At 40.6% G+C, this 18,404-nt stretch overlaps 1 protein-coding gene and 1 long non-coding RNA gene across 2 annotated transcripts; both read right to left on the bottom strand.

Moving 5' to 3' along the window:
* Nucleotides 1-2,309: 2,309 nt before the first annotated feature.
* Nucleotides 2,310-16,151, bottom strand: LOC118562520 (dystrophin-like; the record flags this gene model as incomplete). The annotated part of the gene is made up of 8 exons (XM_036134951.1): nt 16,125-16,151; nt 15,706-15,884; nt 10,994-11,117; nt 9,976-10,054; nt 7,985-8,097; nt 5,578-5,706; nt 2,905-3,097; nt 2,310-2,455 (listed from the first exon to the last, which is right to left on the bottom strand). Coding segments are annotated over exons 1-8 (990 nt in total), but the record flags the coding sequence as incomplete, so codon positions are not given.
* Nucleotides 16,152-17,322: 1,171 nt separating this feature from the next.
* On the bottom strand, nt 17,323-17,809 carry LOC118562521. The gene is made up of 2 exons (XR_004930642.1): nt 17,759-17,809; nt 17,323-17,641 (listed from the first exon to the last, which is right to left on the bottom strand). It is a non-coding gene; the product is annotated as an uncharacterized LOC118562521 (long non-coding RNA).
* Nucleotides 17,810-18,404: the final 595 nt, after the last annotated feature.

The following is an 18,404-nucleotide window of genomic DNA, read 5'->3' as shown; positions in this document are numbered from 1 at the left end:
TGTCCTGTTGGATCAGATACACACAATTTCTACCAACGTTGAAGGTTTAAATCAAGCTTCCAGGTAATGATCCCTGACAAACATGTCCTCCCTCCTTACTCTCCTCTGCCTGCTGCTTTCAAGTGTAACAGGAAGCATTTTTTTATAAGCTGGCTGGCTGCATAGCTTATTTGCCATTACCACTGGCAATAAAACTTTACTACCTATAGTAAAAAACTGATTACAGGCTTATACAGTCTGGCAGAGACATAAAACCAGTCCCATGTTGGCATTTCTCAGGGATTTTCAAAATAGATGCAGACAATCGAGCTGTCATCATCATCTAGTCATATAGATTAAAGAACCTCTCACCCAGGGGGGAAATAAACCGTTGCTTTCACTGCCCACAGTGGCTTTATTAAATATAATTTCTACAGTTTGATTGAAAAAAAATCTAATGCATTGTGATTTCATTTAATGATTAACTGCTGATTACTGTTTCAACAAAACAGTGATCATAAGTATTTTGGTCATTTAAAAAGCAAAAATTAGTCTAAGGGTAGTACAGTACAATGATGCAAGCACACAATTCACACATTTTACTAGTATTTGCAATATTATAGTGTTTGTATTCTTAATCAACCACATATGATCATTTCTAAGACTTCCTTTTGATTCTCCAAAAAATTTACAAAGCTTCAATTTGGATACAAAAAGCTTTAAGTAAGCAAATATCTTGAGCTGCTCAGGATCTTTGCTGAGGGGGTGGTTTATAAAAAAGCTGCAGGCTAACGCTAGCTCCGCTCCTCTCTGTTTAGATATGTTAATTCCACCTGCAACATATTTCCTCTGAGGCTCAAGATATTCATGTGTGATCTAAAGAATATATAGTTGTTTTTCTGCTTCCTAAAGTGTTTAGTGTTTTAGCAGCATGCTGCTAGCCTCAAATCAGAAGAAGCGATGAACCCCACGACCAGCAGACCTGACGATCGGCGCGTTGCTGCCCCCAGCAGGCTAGTTGTTGAACTTAGCTAAGACATTAATCCGCCACTTTGGCTAGTGGCTTTTTGGCCGACAGCTGATGCCAATTTCCACCCTACTAACTAAATAGACTTGTTGAAGATTTACTAGACAGAGTATTCTCTGCAAGATGCATTATTTGACTCAATTCCTGAAATTTGGAATACAGAATCATCCATTAAAGCATCTGTTTGTTCAGATCCGGTCAAAGGTTTCCCTCCACTCATTTAGGCAATTATTATTAATACTATCATGATGATTATATGAAAACAGGGCTTTTAATGATGTTTCTGAACTGTTCTTTTCTTGGGGTGATTTGATGACACGAAATGCAACTTCAATGACTTAACAAATTTTAGTTTATTGTAGATTTTCTCTAATCCATACTGTTTTGTAATTAAGCATACAGGTTCAAATAGACGTTATATATTACCAAAAGTGTTCAGTCAACCATCAAAACAATGGAAACCAGGTGTTCCAATAAAATCAAGCAGCCAGGCACACAGACTGGTTCTACAAACATCTGTGAAAGAATGGGTCGCTCTCAGGAGCTCAGTGAACTCCAGCATGGTTCTGTCTTTGGATGCCACCTGTGCAACTAGTCCAGTCATGAAATCTCCTCATTCCTAAATATTCCACAGCAAACTGTCAGTGGTATTAGGACACAGTGGAAGCGACTGAACACACCAGTAACTCAGCCACGAAGTAGTAGGAAGATGAAGTGATGGAGCGGGGGCAGCGTATGCTGAGGCACACAGTGCACAGAGACCGCTGCCTTTCTGCAGGGCCAATCAATACAGATCTCCAAATTTCACCACCTTTCTTGGCAAAAAATGTAAGTCTAATTTAAGGTGTTTGATTTCCTGTCATGGCTATGAATTTTAAGCATTGCCCAGAGATTTTCAGTAGGCCAGAGGTCGGAGTTAGAAAGTTCATGTCAGCCTGCTTTGTCCTCTTGTGTTTTGTCCTCTTGCTGGAATATCCAATTATGCATGAGTGTCAACCATGTGACCCAAACAGCATCCTTCAGAAGGAAGCTGGTTCAGAGGAACATCTCTGCAACCACCAAAACCTGGGCATGTAATTCACTAGAATCTGCTGGGATACCATGAACTGAGAGGGTTCTGATCAACTACGAACCCTCTGTCCCAAGGTCAACACCTTCAAGCTCAGGTACCTCCTGGAGGAAAAACTTTATGATCAGAGGAGGCAAAAATGTATGTGTATGTAAACTTCTGAGCTGGATCTTGAAGTACTGACAGCACAACACAGAGGTTTGGTTAAATCTAGACATTTCATCATGCAAGTACCTGCAGATCCTTGAGTCTCTGCTCCATAGTGGGATACTCTGTTACAGCCGTTGATGGGATGGAAATCTTGGCTTCACACTGCTGTAACCATGCCAACAGCGTGGCTATGGTCTCCTTATACTGAGCTGGGGGCAAGCTTTCCAAAACTGAAGGCAGAAAACAAGAAATGTCTCAGAGGCTGAAAGGTAGTCTAGGCCTGTTGCAGCTTTGCAAACAGAGAAGATGATTAAATGTAGAGAAATAAGTTCTAGTCAAACTACACATAAAACCTGCTGGCTATGCTGCCTTTGCCTCAACAAACCACCGGCGGAGCAGTTCTGTCCTTCCTTCAAAATCTGCTGTTAACTATAGTTCAGACACTAGTATTGCACCTGAATGTAAGGCCTGTTTGGAGAGATTAAGGTTTAGCTGTTGAGTTTGAAAATAGTACTAATTATTCCTGTTTGATGTTTAGAACCATTTTAGAGTACTAGCTCCCACCAAAGTTTAGGTGGTTCAGTTCTACGGCGGTACCATGATCTGGACCCGGTTTCTCTAGTGGCAGGGTATGTTTGGTTCACCGTGTTGCAGTCATTAAGCATCCCTACGTTCTCACCCAGTTGTAGCTGCCTCTCTCTGGCCCGCAGATCCTCCAGCACCTTGTGGTAGTGTTCTTTGAAGGCAGTGATGTCAGCATCCAGGAAGGCAGAAGGGTCCTCATCTCCTTCCTTTTCATCCTTCAGCTCCTTCAGCCGCTTTTCAAGGAGGTCCACCTGGGGCTGCAGAGAGGACAGGCGAGCCACCTCCTCCTGTTGACATAAAAACGTAAATATCTACGTCATATCTACGTTTGACATGTTTATTTTGCCGTAATAAAGGAAGTCGCTTCTGTAGTGTTGTCTTCATAAAGTGGACAAATAAAGATTTCAGACTGAGCAGCTGAATAGGTTTGAGGCATTGTGAGAACGCCATGACAGGCTAACCGTTAGCTGCTAACAATGTTTCAGCTAGCACCTGCTTTGCAGCTTCTAATTGGTACAAATCTGGACTGGATCTGATTCTGACTGGTTCAAAATCTAAAATACGTAGACTAATCAAACCTTGATTTGACTTTTTTACCCTGGATAGAAATGCATGACGCCTTTATTGTTCGTGAAAAAAAAAAAAGAGTGCTTTCAATGCTTTTTGGCATTGGGACCACCTCACAATTAGATACGCATGAAGAAAGGGAAATATTTGGACTTTGCAAACCTGGACTGGATTACACACTTAACCTTTCTCTCCTAATTGTGGGGTGGAGTGGGGGGGGGGGTAGTGATTATTGGGATCCTTAGAGTTTCCTCAAAAATTCCTAAACTCTTGTATCATTCTCAACCCAATGTCTTCATGTTGCCGTCTTTTCACATTTTGCTTTTCAACCACTTTTCCACCGTTTAGAAAATGTATTTACCAACTTTTAGAAATGTCTCCAGTTGTAGAACTGCATAAAAATAGCACCTTAACATTAAACCTATCTACTGCTAAGGCTAGAAAAGCCTTTTTAATTCCCTATAATAGTAAAAGTGATGTGAGATTTATAGTTTTATTTTGGTTGTATAAACAATTTTTAAATTGGATTCCCTTTAAACAAGGATAAGACAAAAAAACAACAACTGTCTTTTCTACATTCCTAGACATTAACAAGGTTTCTCTTTGTTGTACCATGAGACACTGTACATGTACTGAATCACTGTACGTCAATTAGAACAATGACCTGGTCTCAACATTGAAGAGGTGGTTATAAATAAGGATAACATTTTTATCTTGACACTGTCTTTGTTTGAATTTTAGGTTGGTCAGTACATTATATGTGCATGCATAAAGGCCCAGGCTGTAAACCACTGCAGGATGGCATTTTGTGACATTATACGAGAACCCTTCACTCCACTGTGATCAATAAAGCTACATGGGGTTAAGAGTAGAGCTCAACTATGCCTGACCTTATTCTTCATGTCTGCAAAGAGTGCAGACTCTTTGCAGGAGACGGAGTGTCTCTGTATCTGGAAAAATCAGAGGATGAAAACTATGCAGCCCTGAGCAGCTGAAATCTTGTATTAAGTGAGAATGAGCATCAGTACCTCTTGAAAAACCGCAACAATCGATATCCTCGGCTCACAAACCATTAAACTGCATAGTTGAAAGGAAGGTGGTTGAATAGGGTGAGAAGTAAACATCTCAGTTTTTTGCTGTGATGCTGACATGAAATGGAAGATTAGTTTAATCATTCAAAATATAATCAAGTTAGTACACAAAAACACTTTGTGCCTCCACTCCCAATTAGGTTCCACTCCTCGTGACCAGTGGCTATTAAAAGCACGTTTCAGTTTGTAGATGCATGAAGATTTCAAAGATTTGTAGTTCCATACAGCTTCGTTTCAGGTAGACTTAAGCAAATGCATGCCACACTTTTCAGATTTGCATTCTGTAAAAATTGTTGAGACTGTGTATCCTCTGACTTCCACATCACAATTAGAATTTCCATTTGTCTTTCACATGAAATCACAATAAAATACAGTAAACTTGACAAAAGCAGCAGCGAGTTAACCTGTTCCATCAGATATTTACAACACTGACGAAAAGCTGCCTCTCTCTCTCATTCTGGCAATTTTTATGAAAGTTTCTGTTAATTCTCACTGCATTTTATCTCAACTGGAAAGCAAAAAGTTAATATTAGAAATGGCAGCTAAATCTTTGTCCCGCCCTTCTCCACCTCAGAGATCCAACTCACCTCATAATCGTCTCAACATGATCTTTTCAGTCGGACGCGCCATATTTTTTCTAAATCTGCTCCTCATATTTCATAACATAATCAGACGCCCATGTTCACAGCTATTCAAAACTGCAGTTTTACCAGCTGGGACCATGGGGAGGCTAACTTAATCAGGGCTTCTGCGTTCAACTGACTAGCATATGTTGCAGTAGTTTTTATGTTGTACTGAAAGGCTCTACAAAGAAAAAGAATTGTTTTCTAAGCCAAAGACAGTGAGCAACAGAACTACTTATAGAATAAAGCTGACAAGGTGCATGAAAAATAACACTGAACAGATAAAATACTTTGTGAACGTAAAGTTCAAAGAAGATAAAAATGTAGCAGATGGATTTAGGTAAGACAACATTAGCTAGAGAAGATTAATGTGAGTGTTGTGTTGTGGTGTGAGATGGCCTTGCTCTAGTTGGTGTCCAACACTCTGGGGTTGAACAGTTGAGGAACCATCATTAACAGAATCTGGCCTCCTGTCGCCTCACTCACCCGACATCGGTCCAGTTGTACTCTGAGAGGTTCTGGGTCCGACGCTGGAGGCGCCTGGACTTTGAGCCAGTTCTCACTGGTGTCCACTGCCTGCTCACACTGCTCATACAAGCTGTAGAAGGCCAGCACCTGTGGCACACAAACACAATTTACATAAAAAAGATTTACCAGTATTTCAACTTGTTTATCACAAACAGGCATGGAAACAAAGTCAATGTTTGTGGTTTTCAAAAGAGCTGCATGTTAAGTGCTCAATATTGTTCAGTGCTTTGTTGCCTGGTACTGTATTTACTTCTGTTACCTTATCGCTGTAAGGTAAAGACAAAGATAAGGTAATATGAGTAAACCTAACCCGACTTACAGGCCAATATCCAATTTAACTTTGTTGTTTTTAGTCCAAAAAACACCAAAAAAGACTGGAGAAGTCAGCACTTAAATAGAGTCAATGACACTAAACACAACAGGACATGCAAAGAACCCTACATGTTATCATGGACTCAGTCCTGAATTTGAACAACCACATGAAGGGTGTTACAAAATCAGCCTACTGCCACCTTAAAAAGCTATCTATAATAGGATTGTCCTATGTGAAGAAAATCTAATCAGGCATTTGCAGCTCGGGCTCATTCAGAGTCCTGCCCAAGACCAGTAAAACCAGTTTATAAATCACTGCATCCTCCTCCTGTTTAATAAAAAAGGACATAATGTAAAATATGATCTTTAAAGCTCAGAATCTTAGGCCTAAATGCATTCCTGAGATGATTGTCAATTATGAGCCAGAGACTTCTGACTTCTCTCTGTGTCTTCAGGACCAGACTCTAACAGGATGAGACAGAGTCCCTACAGCCTGAACATGAGCTTTAAACCAGGAAGGAAAATATAATTTTATATTTTAGCAAAGAGAGATTTATTGATTCTTTTTTAATCATATATTAACTTTTTATTGAGCTAAAGGAATATTTCAACATTTTTATATGATGACTAAATGCTTACCACTTTTTGTTTTGATCTGTTTGGTCTTTTCAATTTATTTTTGGCTTTTATGCGTATTTTCTTTGTTACTTAATTTTTCTGTAGAGGAATTATACTTTGAAATCTGCTCTAAAAACAAAGTTGCCCTGGACAGTGGTAATTAGTGGTAACGGCAAGACAGTTGATGCTGGTTACCTTGGCCACGCGTCACAGCGAGAGATATTAAATAGTTATATCTATTTAAAGCAGCACTCCAGTGGTCTAAGGGTAACATTTAAATGGCCTAGTCAAAGTCCAGACCTCAAGCCAATTGAGAATCTGTGTTTAGACTTGAAGATCGCAGTTCATGAGCAAAAACCATCCAACATGTAGGAGCTGCAGCAGTTTTTCCTTAAGGAAGGGCAGAAATCCCAGCGGGCAGATGTGGTGAGCTCACAGAAACTGATCCAAAGCCACTGTAGCTGCTGGAAAAGGTGGCTCTACTAACTTTAGAGGGGGTGAACAGTTATACACACTACAGTTTTCTGCTATTTTGTCTTAACTGTTGTCTGCTTCACAATAAAAGGATAAAGCATCCTCAAAGCTGTCAGCATGTTCTGTAAATGAAATGCTGCAAACTCTCACAATCCATTTTAATCCAGGTTGTGAGGCAACAAAACATGAAACATGCCAAGTGGGAGAATACTTTTTGTGTACACTGGAGTTTATAGTGGACCCAATGGCTGTAAGGTGTTTGGGGCTGAAAAACAAGCCATGTAACCACAGACATGCTTTAAGGCTGCTACATAGCCCTTCTTCTAAGTCTAATATGCATAACGGAGTGTTTTCGTTCATTGAAATCCAACTTTACAGACCAGTCCTGCTGCCGTTAATTATGTAGAGAAAAGTGCTTTCTCCTGGAATCCTACTTAAAGTTATTCTTGTTCAGTGATCTATAATTGTACGGTCACAAACACTTTTTAACACTAACTGGAGTGTGTTAAAAATCTCTGAGCAATCTAATGTCAGAACCTGGGCTGAGTTAGCAAGGAGATCCCCTCCTAGGAGGATTGCCAGCTGCAATATTTATTTTGCATTTGCAATCTTCCACTTTAAATAGTTTGGAAATTGACTTTTAGCCCTTCCCAAATTAATAGGAAGCAAAAACTGGTTTTGTAAGACCACTGCGGAAGTCCTTCCATCTTCTTATTGTATTAACTCCCAGCTGTATTTCCCAGACAGGCTGCCATGGTAGAAATGGTGAAATTTGCTTTTGGCTGATTCTTTCTCTCCTACTTCCTTTTTGTTTAATGAATAAAGACACCATGGAATGTGTTGTTTGTTGCTGTACATGTGTTTACAGACCTAAATAGCTTCACAACATAATAAAAACTATTTTTATCATGACCTGATGTGTAGAAGCATGGATTTGCAGGATGTGCATGCATGCGTGTACCTTAGTCTGGTAAGCCAGCCATGTCAGCCGGTCCGCCAGCAGGACACAGAATCCCGCCCATCGCTGGTTCAGCTGATCTGCTGCCTGTGCGATGTCGTCTGCACGGCTCCCCTCTGCAGAGAGTTGGAGGGGTTAGGAATGTTAAGATGAGAAAACACACCACAGGCATCTGACCTCATGCCCTCTAATCTACATGTATAAAATAGTTTAGCATTTAATCTTAAGGGACAACAGCTATCTGACCCAAGCTGGCCCTTTGTGAAAAACTAATTCCACCCAAAACATAAAACCTAGACATTCCATCCAAGCATTGCCATAAGTAACAAATCAGGTCACTGTCTTGGAGGAATTCTGATCCACTATTCTTTGCAGAACTGTTTTAAAGGGATGGTTGTTGAAGCACCAATAACCTGTTTATGGTCATGTCACTGAGTATCTATCCAATTTAACTTATGGCTTTGATTAGGCCGTACCAAAACCTTCATTTTGTTCTTTTTCAGCATGTCAGAAGTGTTGATTGATTGGTTGATTGATTGATTGATTGATTGATTGATGGAGAATTCATGGCTCCATCAATCACAGGAATGCTGTACTAGTTTCACAACAAAGTATGTGCTTTGGGCGCCACACTGACCACTGCAGCTACTACCTAGGAAAATGTGTTCTCTTCCACACACAAAGCCCTGACCAGTAAGATTAAAGGTCTCATCTCACCACTATGCACCATTTTCACTAATTTGAGTATTTCTAATCAAACTATTAGATTTCTTTTACCAGCAAAGCAGCTAGTTGACTGGTTTTTGAAGACAATTAAACAAATGTAGGGAAATGGAAGTAAGAGAGGCAGCATTGGATGTACCTGTAGAACCTGATGTCTGTTTACATTGTTTAGATCCAGTTGAGCTTTCAGAGTTATCAAAAATCTTAGCTTTAACTAAAACTTCCTCCCATTCTACTGGTGGTTCCTAGAGTCTCTAAAAGTAGAATGGGAGGCAGATCTTTTAGCTATCAGGCTCCTCTCCTGTGGAACCAACTCCCAGTTTTGGTCTGTGAGGCAGACACCCTGTCTACTTTTAAGACTAATCTTAAAACTTTCCTTTGTGACAAAGCTTCTAGTCAGAGTGGCTCATGTTACCCTGAGCTACCTCTATAGTTATGCTGCTATAGGCTTAGACTGATATTTACAGCATGCTCCTAAACTCTGCCCTTTTTACTACAAATCTAACAGGAATGGGCTGAGTGCCCATTCCTGTTAGATTCATTTCAGGAACAACAGGATGGATTTTTTTACATCTTCAAGTGTGTTCATAGCATGTTTGTCTGTACAATATGGATTTGTGATGGATTTCTGAGTTATAACTGGAATTAAGTCTGAAAGCAGAGAGGAGGTGTGGCACGTACCGATAAGTTCCTGCATGTTTACACCACGCTTTAATGTTCACTAAAAACTCAGCAGTCTATTTTGGCATATATTCCACAAGACAACCAAGCAAACAAAAAAAACATGTTTTCTCAAAAACCCCACCATGCATCTCTGCTAGCAACAACGGCTGTGTCCTCCTGTAATATTACTTTTCATATAAGTAGACGTGGTTTTACTATCATGCCAAAATATGATAAAAAATTGGTTTTGACATGCTTATCTTTGACCAACTCCTCAAAACTTTAGAAATGAGTGAATTTTATTGTGCTCCTCTCATTTAGATTTGCCTTTTGCTAAGGAAAATAGCACTGGAAAGGCATTTCAAAGGGAACTACTCTGTCTGGCAGAACGCTGGAATGAGAGACGAGTATAAATCGAGCTTTCCTCTGCGTTCAGGGAAGCCAACAATTACACAAGGACAGGGGCGAGGACACAAAAAGATACATCCATGTCCCCTTTCTCTGTGTGTTTCTCCATCGCTGTTTCTATGGAGACGAGCAGAGAGGGTGGGACAGGTGGAGGCGTTGCCATGGGGACAGACGGGGTGTGCATGCGGGTGTGCGAGTACCCTGCTCGACGAGCGTCTGCGCCGTGCGCGTCGCCTCCTGAAGCTTTCTGTACTTCTCTGGCCGCTCTCTGTCGATGGCCTTTGGCACGGAGACGGAGCCGCGGGGAGAGGGGAGTAGCAGAGGGAGACAGAGAGATGCTGAACAAGATGCAGAGGCAGACTGACAAGTTCACATCACAGTGGGTGCAGTAATTAATGACGGAGGAGATGGCTTCCTGCCTTTTCACGTTATGGTAAATCACAAACATCAATGTCTTTATTATTAACAGCATAAAGTAGTGCATGGTAGAATTAGTTTCATAAAACAGCCTAAGGACCAGAACGACAAGATTCAGCCAGAGCTTTTTCCTCACTGCCGTCTCCACGCTGACATCAGAAATCTAGACTACATTGTACATCTTCTAAACTTTCTCATCTTTTCCTAAAGTCGACCCAGTGCTTCACACATTTCTTTTTTCATAAAGTGCCAACTCACACTGATATAAAAAGAAAGTATTTTCTGGCTCACCATCTCATTGTGGCTGACACAAAAACAACTTAAGGCAGCGTTTAGTTATTTGGGACAGCAGGTTTGGTAATTACCTTCAGCTGATTGTGTTTTTACAGTCACCCTCTCTAGGAGTGTAGATTTGATAATATGCAACATCCAAAGTCAAGATCTTCTTGTATTTTTTACTTACTTCTGTCCAATATGGCATTCTATTGCTCAAAAGCTTTCACTGGCAAATTGAGTTTATGTAATATTTCATGAATATCGTACTTAAACTGATTAAACTAAACCAGATAGCTCCACACTGTACCAACATTTTTTTAAAAGAATGTTTGACATTCTCATATTTGAAGACTATCCTGCTTTAGATAAAGATCAGATAGTCCTTTCAGGTGTGACTGCTAAATGTGATGTAAAATATATTCCTGACCCAGCTGGGTAATGGGATTCCAGCATTACTGATCTCACCAGAATCTCGCTCTGTCGGGGACTATTCTCACACACAACAATAGAAAGTTGTTTTTTTACCAGAACTTTGTCATGCAGCTCCTGAATGCTCCCGTCTTTGCGTGACACTGAGAACTCGGGGCTCTGCAGGATGGCCTCGCCACGGGTCATATAGCTGTGGACCTCTGTGAAGTCAACATCAAACCTGATAGAGCAAACGATCAGGTGCATTAGAAAAAAAACGATACAGATGTTCAAATTTGTTGTGGATGCTGCTCTGCCATTTGGTACCTGCTACACTTTCAGAATGAGATTAATGAAAAATTCCTATTTACAACAACTTTATAATAGCAGTTCTCAGATGTTTAGATGAAACCGTGGAACTGAAATTAAACTTCAGATATTGAAAGTTTTAATGTAACTTTATTGCAGGTATACAGCAGTTAAATGTAGAACTATAAAAATCAGAGACAATACAAAATCTGTAATAAGAAATAGAACACAAAAACGTGAGGAAATCACCGCAAGCTATGTGGTTTGTCAAGTCGGCTAAAACAACAAGTAGAAAAAATAACACTGCGTCAAACAGAAGAGAAAACAGAGAGACACAAAATATTGTCGTTCCACATGTGTCAGGAGTTTCTGAGGAACTACAACACACCCGTAAATTTCAAACCTCAGAATACTCTAAGACAAACACAGCTTCATCTCAAAGGCAGAACACCCACAGCGCAGCTAAGTGGCTTCCTGTATGTAGTCCAATGCAGCAAGCACTGCTCAGACTACATCAGAGGGATCAGTGCAGATGTGTCTGGCCCTTCATCGGACCTGTTCTGCATACATTGGGTCCAAATCCTGTAGACGGCGCTGTTCTCACCACCTGTGCTAAATCCCTCTTCTCCTGGACTGCACAGCTCCCATATCACACAGTTATGCTGAGACATAAAACGCTCTCTATGGCAGCTCTGTAGATGTTTTTTAGCAGTTTTGTGGAAAGTCCACTCCTTTTCAGCTTCCTGAGGAAGAAGAGCTGTTGTTGGGCCTTCTTCACCAGGTGGGAGGTGTTCACAGTCCAGGAGAGGTCAGAGGAGATGTGAATGCCAAGGAACCTGATGCTGTCCATACGCTCCACCACCTCCCCCTGTATGTAGAGAGAAGCGTTTTAAATCCTCCTGGACCTCCTGGAGTCTGTCATTACCTACTTGGTCTGACTGGTGTTCAGGATCAGGTTGTTCCTGGAGCACCACTGTGTCAGATTGAGGACCTCATCCCTGTAGTGGGTCTCATCATTGTTGGAGATGAGACCCACTACTGTACAGTGGTGTTGTCTGCAAACTTTACTACCGTGTTTGTGCAGTGGACAGCAGACGGGTGAAGAGAGCAGGGCTGAGGACACAACCCTGTGGTGTTCCTGAGGATCAGTGGAGCAGATGTTCCCTATCCTCACCACCTGGGTCTGTTGGTGAGGAAGTCACTGATCCAGGACCAGAGTGAAGTGGATAACCCCATGTTGTGGAGCTTCAGGGTAAGCATGTCTGGGAGCACGGTGCTGATGCTGAGCTTAAGCCCATGAATAGCATCCTAACATACGTAGGTGCTAGGATGCTGCAGATGAGTCAGAGCTGAGTGAAGTGCTAACGATACAGCACCCTCCGTAGAGCGATTCTCCCTGTAGGCAAACTGTTATTGTCATCTTTGTCAGGGATGGCGTCCTGACAAAGACTCCTGGATAGGTGTCAAAGAGTTTTCAGAAAAGCTGAGAAAAAGTCAGGTCCGGTTGATTTAAGGCCTGTTTGCCATTTAAAGAGTCAGCAGTACACCACGTTGATGGCTGGAACAGTCACACAGTTCTGTGGGTATTGTAAATATACCCACAGCTATTCTAACCAACACTGGGTAGAAGCTGACAATGGAGATTGCCCCATATCAGCTCAACAGGATAAATGAATAAATAAAATAAATGATGCCTCACACAAGGGAAATTTGTCTCTGCATTTGACCAATCCCTTAAGGCTGGTTCACACGGCAGGATCTTTAAAATAGTCGGCCGATTTTCAAAGCCTGAGAAACAACAGCGTTAAAAAATCTTAGATAAAAGCGGTTTGCTTGTACAGTGTGGGGTGTCCAGTCTGATGGCGAGCACAACACACCACACACCAACAGATTTCACTCAGGATTACTCAGATGTCAGACGGGAAATCCTGCAAACCCTCTCAAGCTCAACGTGAGTTCAGAGTAACTAAACACGGCGATGGTTTGTGGACTGATTTTAATAAAGAAGAAAACGTAACAAAAAGAAAAGGTGTTGGTTAACGGAGTGTTGACAGCGTGACCGGGGGCTCTACGTTTGCTGCACTAATAGAAAGAGGTGAGTTGGGCAAGATAATCCAAAATGTTGAATATCCCCGATTTGAGGTCGGAGCAGTCCCAACGTTCCACCGAGAGGGCCCGATCGCTCCTAACACACCACACACAGCAGGAATATCTCTTAAGATTATTCTAGGAGACACACCAACAGTCGCTGCTTCTCGGTAGGGCAAGATCGGAGCAGAAATCGGGCGGTGTGAGCCAGCCTTTAGGGATGGGTGTGCTGCCACACAGAGAGCAATCTGTGATCATGGTGTCAGACTGACCAATCAGGGCCTCTCCAAGACACAAATGTGAGCTATGTGAGCAGAAGTTTTGTAACTTTTAAGGCCAAAGGAATGTTTCAGGATAGCTGTTTGCAAACGTGTCAGTACAAAGTTACGTCCAGCTGTACAAGGTGAAAGGCCTAGAGTCCAACCTCTGAAGAGTACTATAGCCTTAAGAAAGTATGGTTTGGAGCCCATTATTATCTACAGAGGAAAACGGATCTTCATCTGTATACGATATTAAAGCTACCTTTCTGACAAACGAGCGCGCGGTCGGCTTAGGGTTAAAGTCTTTGAACATTGGTAATCAAAACTTGGTTGTTTCTGTACAAAAACAGCTCAGTTTGACAAGAAAGCCCCAGTCGTGGGTGGATATTGGGCTTGAATTGCTCCTACGGGTTTCTTAAAGATCCTTAAAACAGGCTTATCCACCGATATTTGATGAAAGTACATGTAAATGATGTTAAAAGAAACTGGCCAGTATAAAACAGTATAAAAAAGTATGAAACAGTAAAAAAATATAAAAGTAAATAAAGAAAAAATTTATCAATATTATGTGACATAGTGGAACTAAAAGAGGCGCAGTGTTGTGCGGGGGACGCATTAAGGTGAACACTTCCTCTTTGGATGGTGGCAAAGCTGTTAAAATTTACTGTGGAAAACGCCACAATATTGTTAAAAAGGAACAAGGGTCCAGGTGTGTGGAAAAAACAGACCTGCGTGTGCGTTTGTCCTAAATCATGAATGTTAGTCTGTGACTAAAACTCTCTTTATCTGTACGAAGTAACCAGGTTAAAATTATAAATGGCACAGTTTCAAAAATGTTCATTTGTGTCAGGAGAACTGCAGATCTGAACATAAATACATGTCAGAGATCGCCTGGCAAAGAAGCATGGAAGCTTCAGCTAACAGTTTAAAAAAAGAGAGAAAAAGAGAGAAGAGTCTTTAAAAAGTAAATAAATAAAGTTTCACATTAAATGTCTGGCCCAAATTAGATAAATACACGTTAAGGGAAGCATGCTTGACCCAAAAAATAATTCTGGTTAGTTAAAAATAAATGGAACCAATGATAAGCAGTAAATAAGGGTTCATTTGGTTTACTTTAAGACAAACTAAGCTCCTGAAGCGTTGATGCTGTATTGAATTAGGTAAAAACTCAGTATTTCACTATAAAAACACGCAGGGGTTATAATTAAAATAGAACTGTAGAAATACCACATGGAGGCTGTTATACTGTAATCAAATAAATATTATTAGAATTAAAATTACAAAGAGAATCAAAGCAGAGACTCTATCACTGATTTTATCCTGAGGTAAAATGAAAAAACAACAACAACAGAGAATAGGAAATTGCTTGTAACAATAATGTGTCATCACAAACCAGCTTATTATACAGTACAGACTTTAGGACAATTCGTCAAGTGTTTAATAGAGTCTAACAACTCTATTAAACATTTTCTCTGCCTACTGACCTTCCCTTCACTGTTCTAACAGCAACATGCTATGGTGACTGCAATGGGATACTCCTAAAGCTAAAACTTTTAGTTATACCAGTTCTAGACATCCCAGGCCCACTTGTTTAACCCCCCCCCCAAAAAATAGATAATTATGTATCCTTCTTTAGCTTTCTATGAAGCTCCTACCACTGTGCATCACAGGGGTCCAGAGTGAGGCACAGCATTAGTCTTCTGCCATACAGAGCATGCTGCATGTGAACCACAGTCTGATATTCTCATTGAAACATTTTGTGCTACTTTGTGTTGAGCTATCACCAAATCCCACTAAAACACTTCTAAGTTTGAGGGGTTGAACCTGAAAGAAAAGGAGTGAGTAGTCCAAGGGGCGTGCGATGGACTAGTTGCTAAATTCAAAGCATTATGAGGAGCAGAAAATGCTGCTACTGCTAATTAGGTGACTTCTGCATTGGCTTTCATTTAGGGGTTTCTGAGTAGAGGGGATGAATATGGCACTGTAACACAGAGGTCTTTGCTCATTAGATTCTAACATTGGCACCAGACCTAAGCATGATCAGTGTTATCACCTACCGGCTGAGATGGGAGAGCAGAAAAGGGTGCATGAAACTGAACATGTGACATGAGTTAGCAAACGTCCTGCAGCATGTGACACCGTTAGCAAACAGCAGTCTGGACTCACGCTCACCGTTTCCTCAGCTCAGAGTCCACAACCACTTGTCTCTTCTTCTGAGGCGGCGGCGACTCTCGAGTTTGCCACAAAGCCGACACCTTCTCCCTGGTGGTCACCTTGGTAACGGTCGCCGTGACAGAGTGGGTCGCCTCAGACTGCCTGGTGATGCTGGTGGTGCTGACCACTGAGGAAAGCTGAACACGAAGGAGAAATTTAAAAAACTGAACTAAGAAAGACAAACTAGTGCTTCTGAAACTACAGCTACAGACGTGAAGATGAGGACTAATGTGTTCTGTGTCAGGCAGCTTTTAAGCAGACAGAGAGGGGGGGGGCACATCCAGATGTGAGCAAGCTGTAGTTTCAGAGCATTCACTGTTTCCTTGTTTTTGTCTGCACGTTGATTTCAGCAAGGCACGGCCTGATGAGCTTTTAACGCTGAGGACAATAACTGGAACATCCATGCTGCCATGGAAACGAAGGTGTTCGCAGCCAGGTGTCAGGCTGAAGAGGCCAATAGCCTAATTACCTGATTGATTAGAATGGACAGGTGATTAAAAGAGAGAAGGATCAAGTAAAGGGCCCACGCTGCTGGACAGACAGGAAGAAACTATGGATCTGTCTTTAGTCCAGGTGTGTGTGTGTGTGTGTGTGTGTGTGTGTGTGTGTGTGTTCTTACGCACCTATACAACAGTGGACCTTGGCGTGGTTACACAGTCACAAAGAGGGGACTACAAAGCAAACAGGGGACATTTTTCAGGTCCCCTGTTTGACATGCTTTAAATCAGGTCCAAATCATCTCTAAATCCCTTTCGGACATTTTTTTAATTTTTGCAAAGAGTGGACCTGAAAGTGTGTGAGTGTTAATGACTATACTCAGCAGTGCCTCTGCTGGATAAAGCATAGTTCAACAACTTATTCACACATGTCGTTTACACACACACACCATTATAATATGAATGGGTTGTGGCCCAAAGGAGTCTTGTAGACTGTAGAGGGTCAATTATGCAAATTACTTAAGAAGGAAGTCTCTTGAAACATAGTTTGATCTTTTTTTTTCCTTTTCTTGTGTTTTAGCTAAACTTTGTATTAAAATAAAGCATAAAAATCAGAAAAGTAAAATTGATTTTTTTTTCTAAAAATGTCAACAACAAGAAATAGAAACACGACGAGGATAGAATCAGAGATAAAATATTCAGTAAATACCTATTGTATTAAATAATTATTCAAGAATAATGGCACATCTGACTTTGGCCACAGCTTTAAACCTGCATTTAGAAATGCACATTTTAGATATTGATTCCAATTCCAAAAACAGAGATCACCTTGTCCTGTATGGAATAATAGAAGTCCGCTGTTTGCTGGTACACAATGACACAAGTTCCCTTTTAGATAGCATGGGGTGATATGACTCTACCAATTGTGTGAAAATAAAAAGAAGCTAACCTACCCCTATAAAACACTATACTTTATTTGCAAAAAGGCATTTTTTACACAATATAAAGGCTGAGTTTTAGTAAATGAGAAGTAAGATACTTTGTTACTTTTTTATTATTACAAGTATTTGGCATCTGTCTTTACAGCTTTAAACAAGTTTAGTCCTACAGTACTAAAATGACAAGTTTTCACAAGGACTTGATGTCAATATTTTTTTTTTAATTGTATCTGTGTACTTTGGTATACATGTAGGTTTTTTGGGTTCCTAGCATTGATGCTCAAAATGTCCAGTATAATTCTCAGTACTTTTGGAACCTGTTTCTCTTTGCTGTTTTCTTGTTGTACATACAGTATTTTACAGCTTTCCAGTCTCCGTCATTATCCCTTAGAATCTGATTTTCATCTATGCATCTCTGACAGTGCACTTTTCCAGGCATCTTCATTTCTTTCAGGAAGTCTTTGAAATGGCTTTCAACAATGTCTCCCTCAGTCTTTGACCAGGGCCTTCTGGATTTTCCTGTAAACAAATCATTAAAGTTACTAAAGGTATGGATAAATGAAAGTGACATATTATGTCAACAAATATAAAGAGATTACATATGTACATTTTTCTTTAGTCAATGATTTAACATACCTTTTTTAATTGATTGCAATGAGGATTTATTAATGCCACCCATTTTGTTTTTGGAAATGGCTGCACCTTCTTCAGGAGGTTCTTCCTCTGAGTGTACTGGAATAACAAATATGGCAATATTTATAATTGATTGAAGTGGTTTGATTTTTATTTAACCAGGGTATGGTTCCATTGAGACAACATTTTTTCAATAGTCCTGGCCAAGAGGCATCAATAATTATATACAGAAAAAGTTATATTGTTGAAAGAAAACAACAAACTATAAAACAGGTACATTTTATCTAAATTAGCCTCAAAACCTTGTTGCTTTGAACTAAGAAAGGTTCAGTTAATTTTAATGAAGGAAGTTCTATTAGGAGTGTGCTGAATGATCAAGAGTCTTCTTGCCCAACTCAGTCCGGGCAAGGGAAAGAAAAAAGCAGCAAACTGTGAAAGAAAATTATACTAGTCGGAATTTCTCAGTGCAATTGGAGTACAGATACAGGATGGCAGAAGTACAAGAAATGCTTTGTAAATGAATGTTATCCAGTGGGAATTACTACCACCAGACAAATCAGGCCATCTTCACGCTGAATATAAATCACAAAGGGGTATTGGCATTTTTCAGTTTGTGTTGAACCTTAGAGAAGAGAGATAAAGGGAGTCT

The sequence above is a fragment of the Fundulus heteroclitus genome, unplaced genomic scaffold (genome assembly GCF_011125445.2).
Source record: "Fundulus heteroclitus isolate FHET01 unplaced genomic scaffold, MU-UCD_Fhet_4.1 scaffold_954, whole genome shotgun sequence".
In the NCBI taxonomy this organism is placed as follows: Eukaryota; Metazoa; Chordata; class Actinopteri; order Cyprinodontiformes; family Fundulidae; genus Fundulus; species Fundulus heteroclitus.
This window is presented reverse-complemented; position numbering and strand designations above follow the sequence as displayed.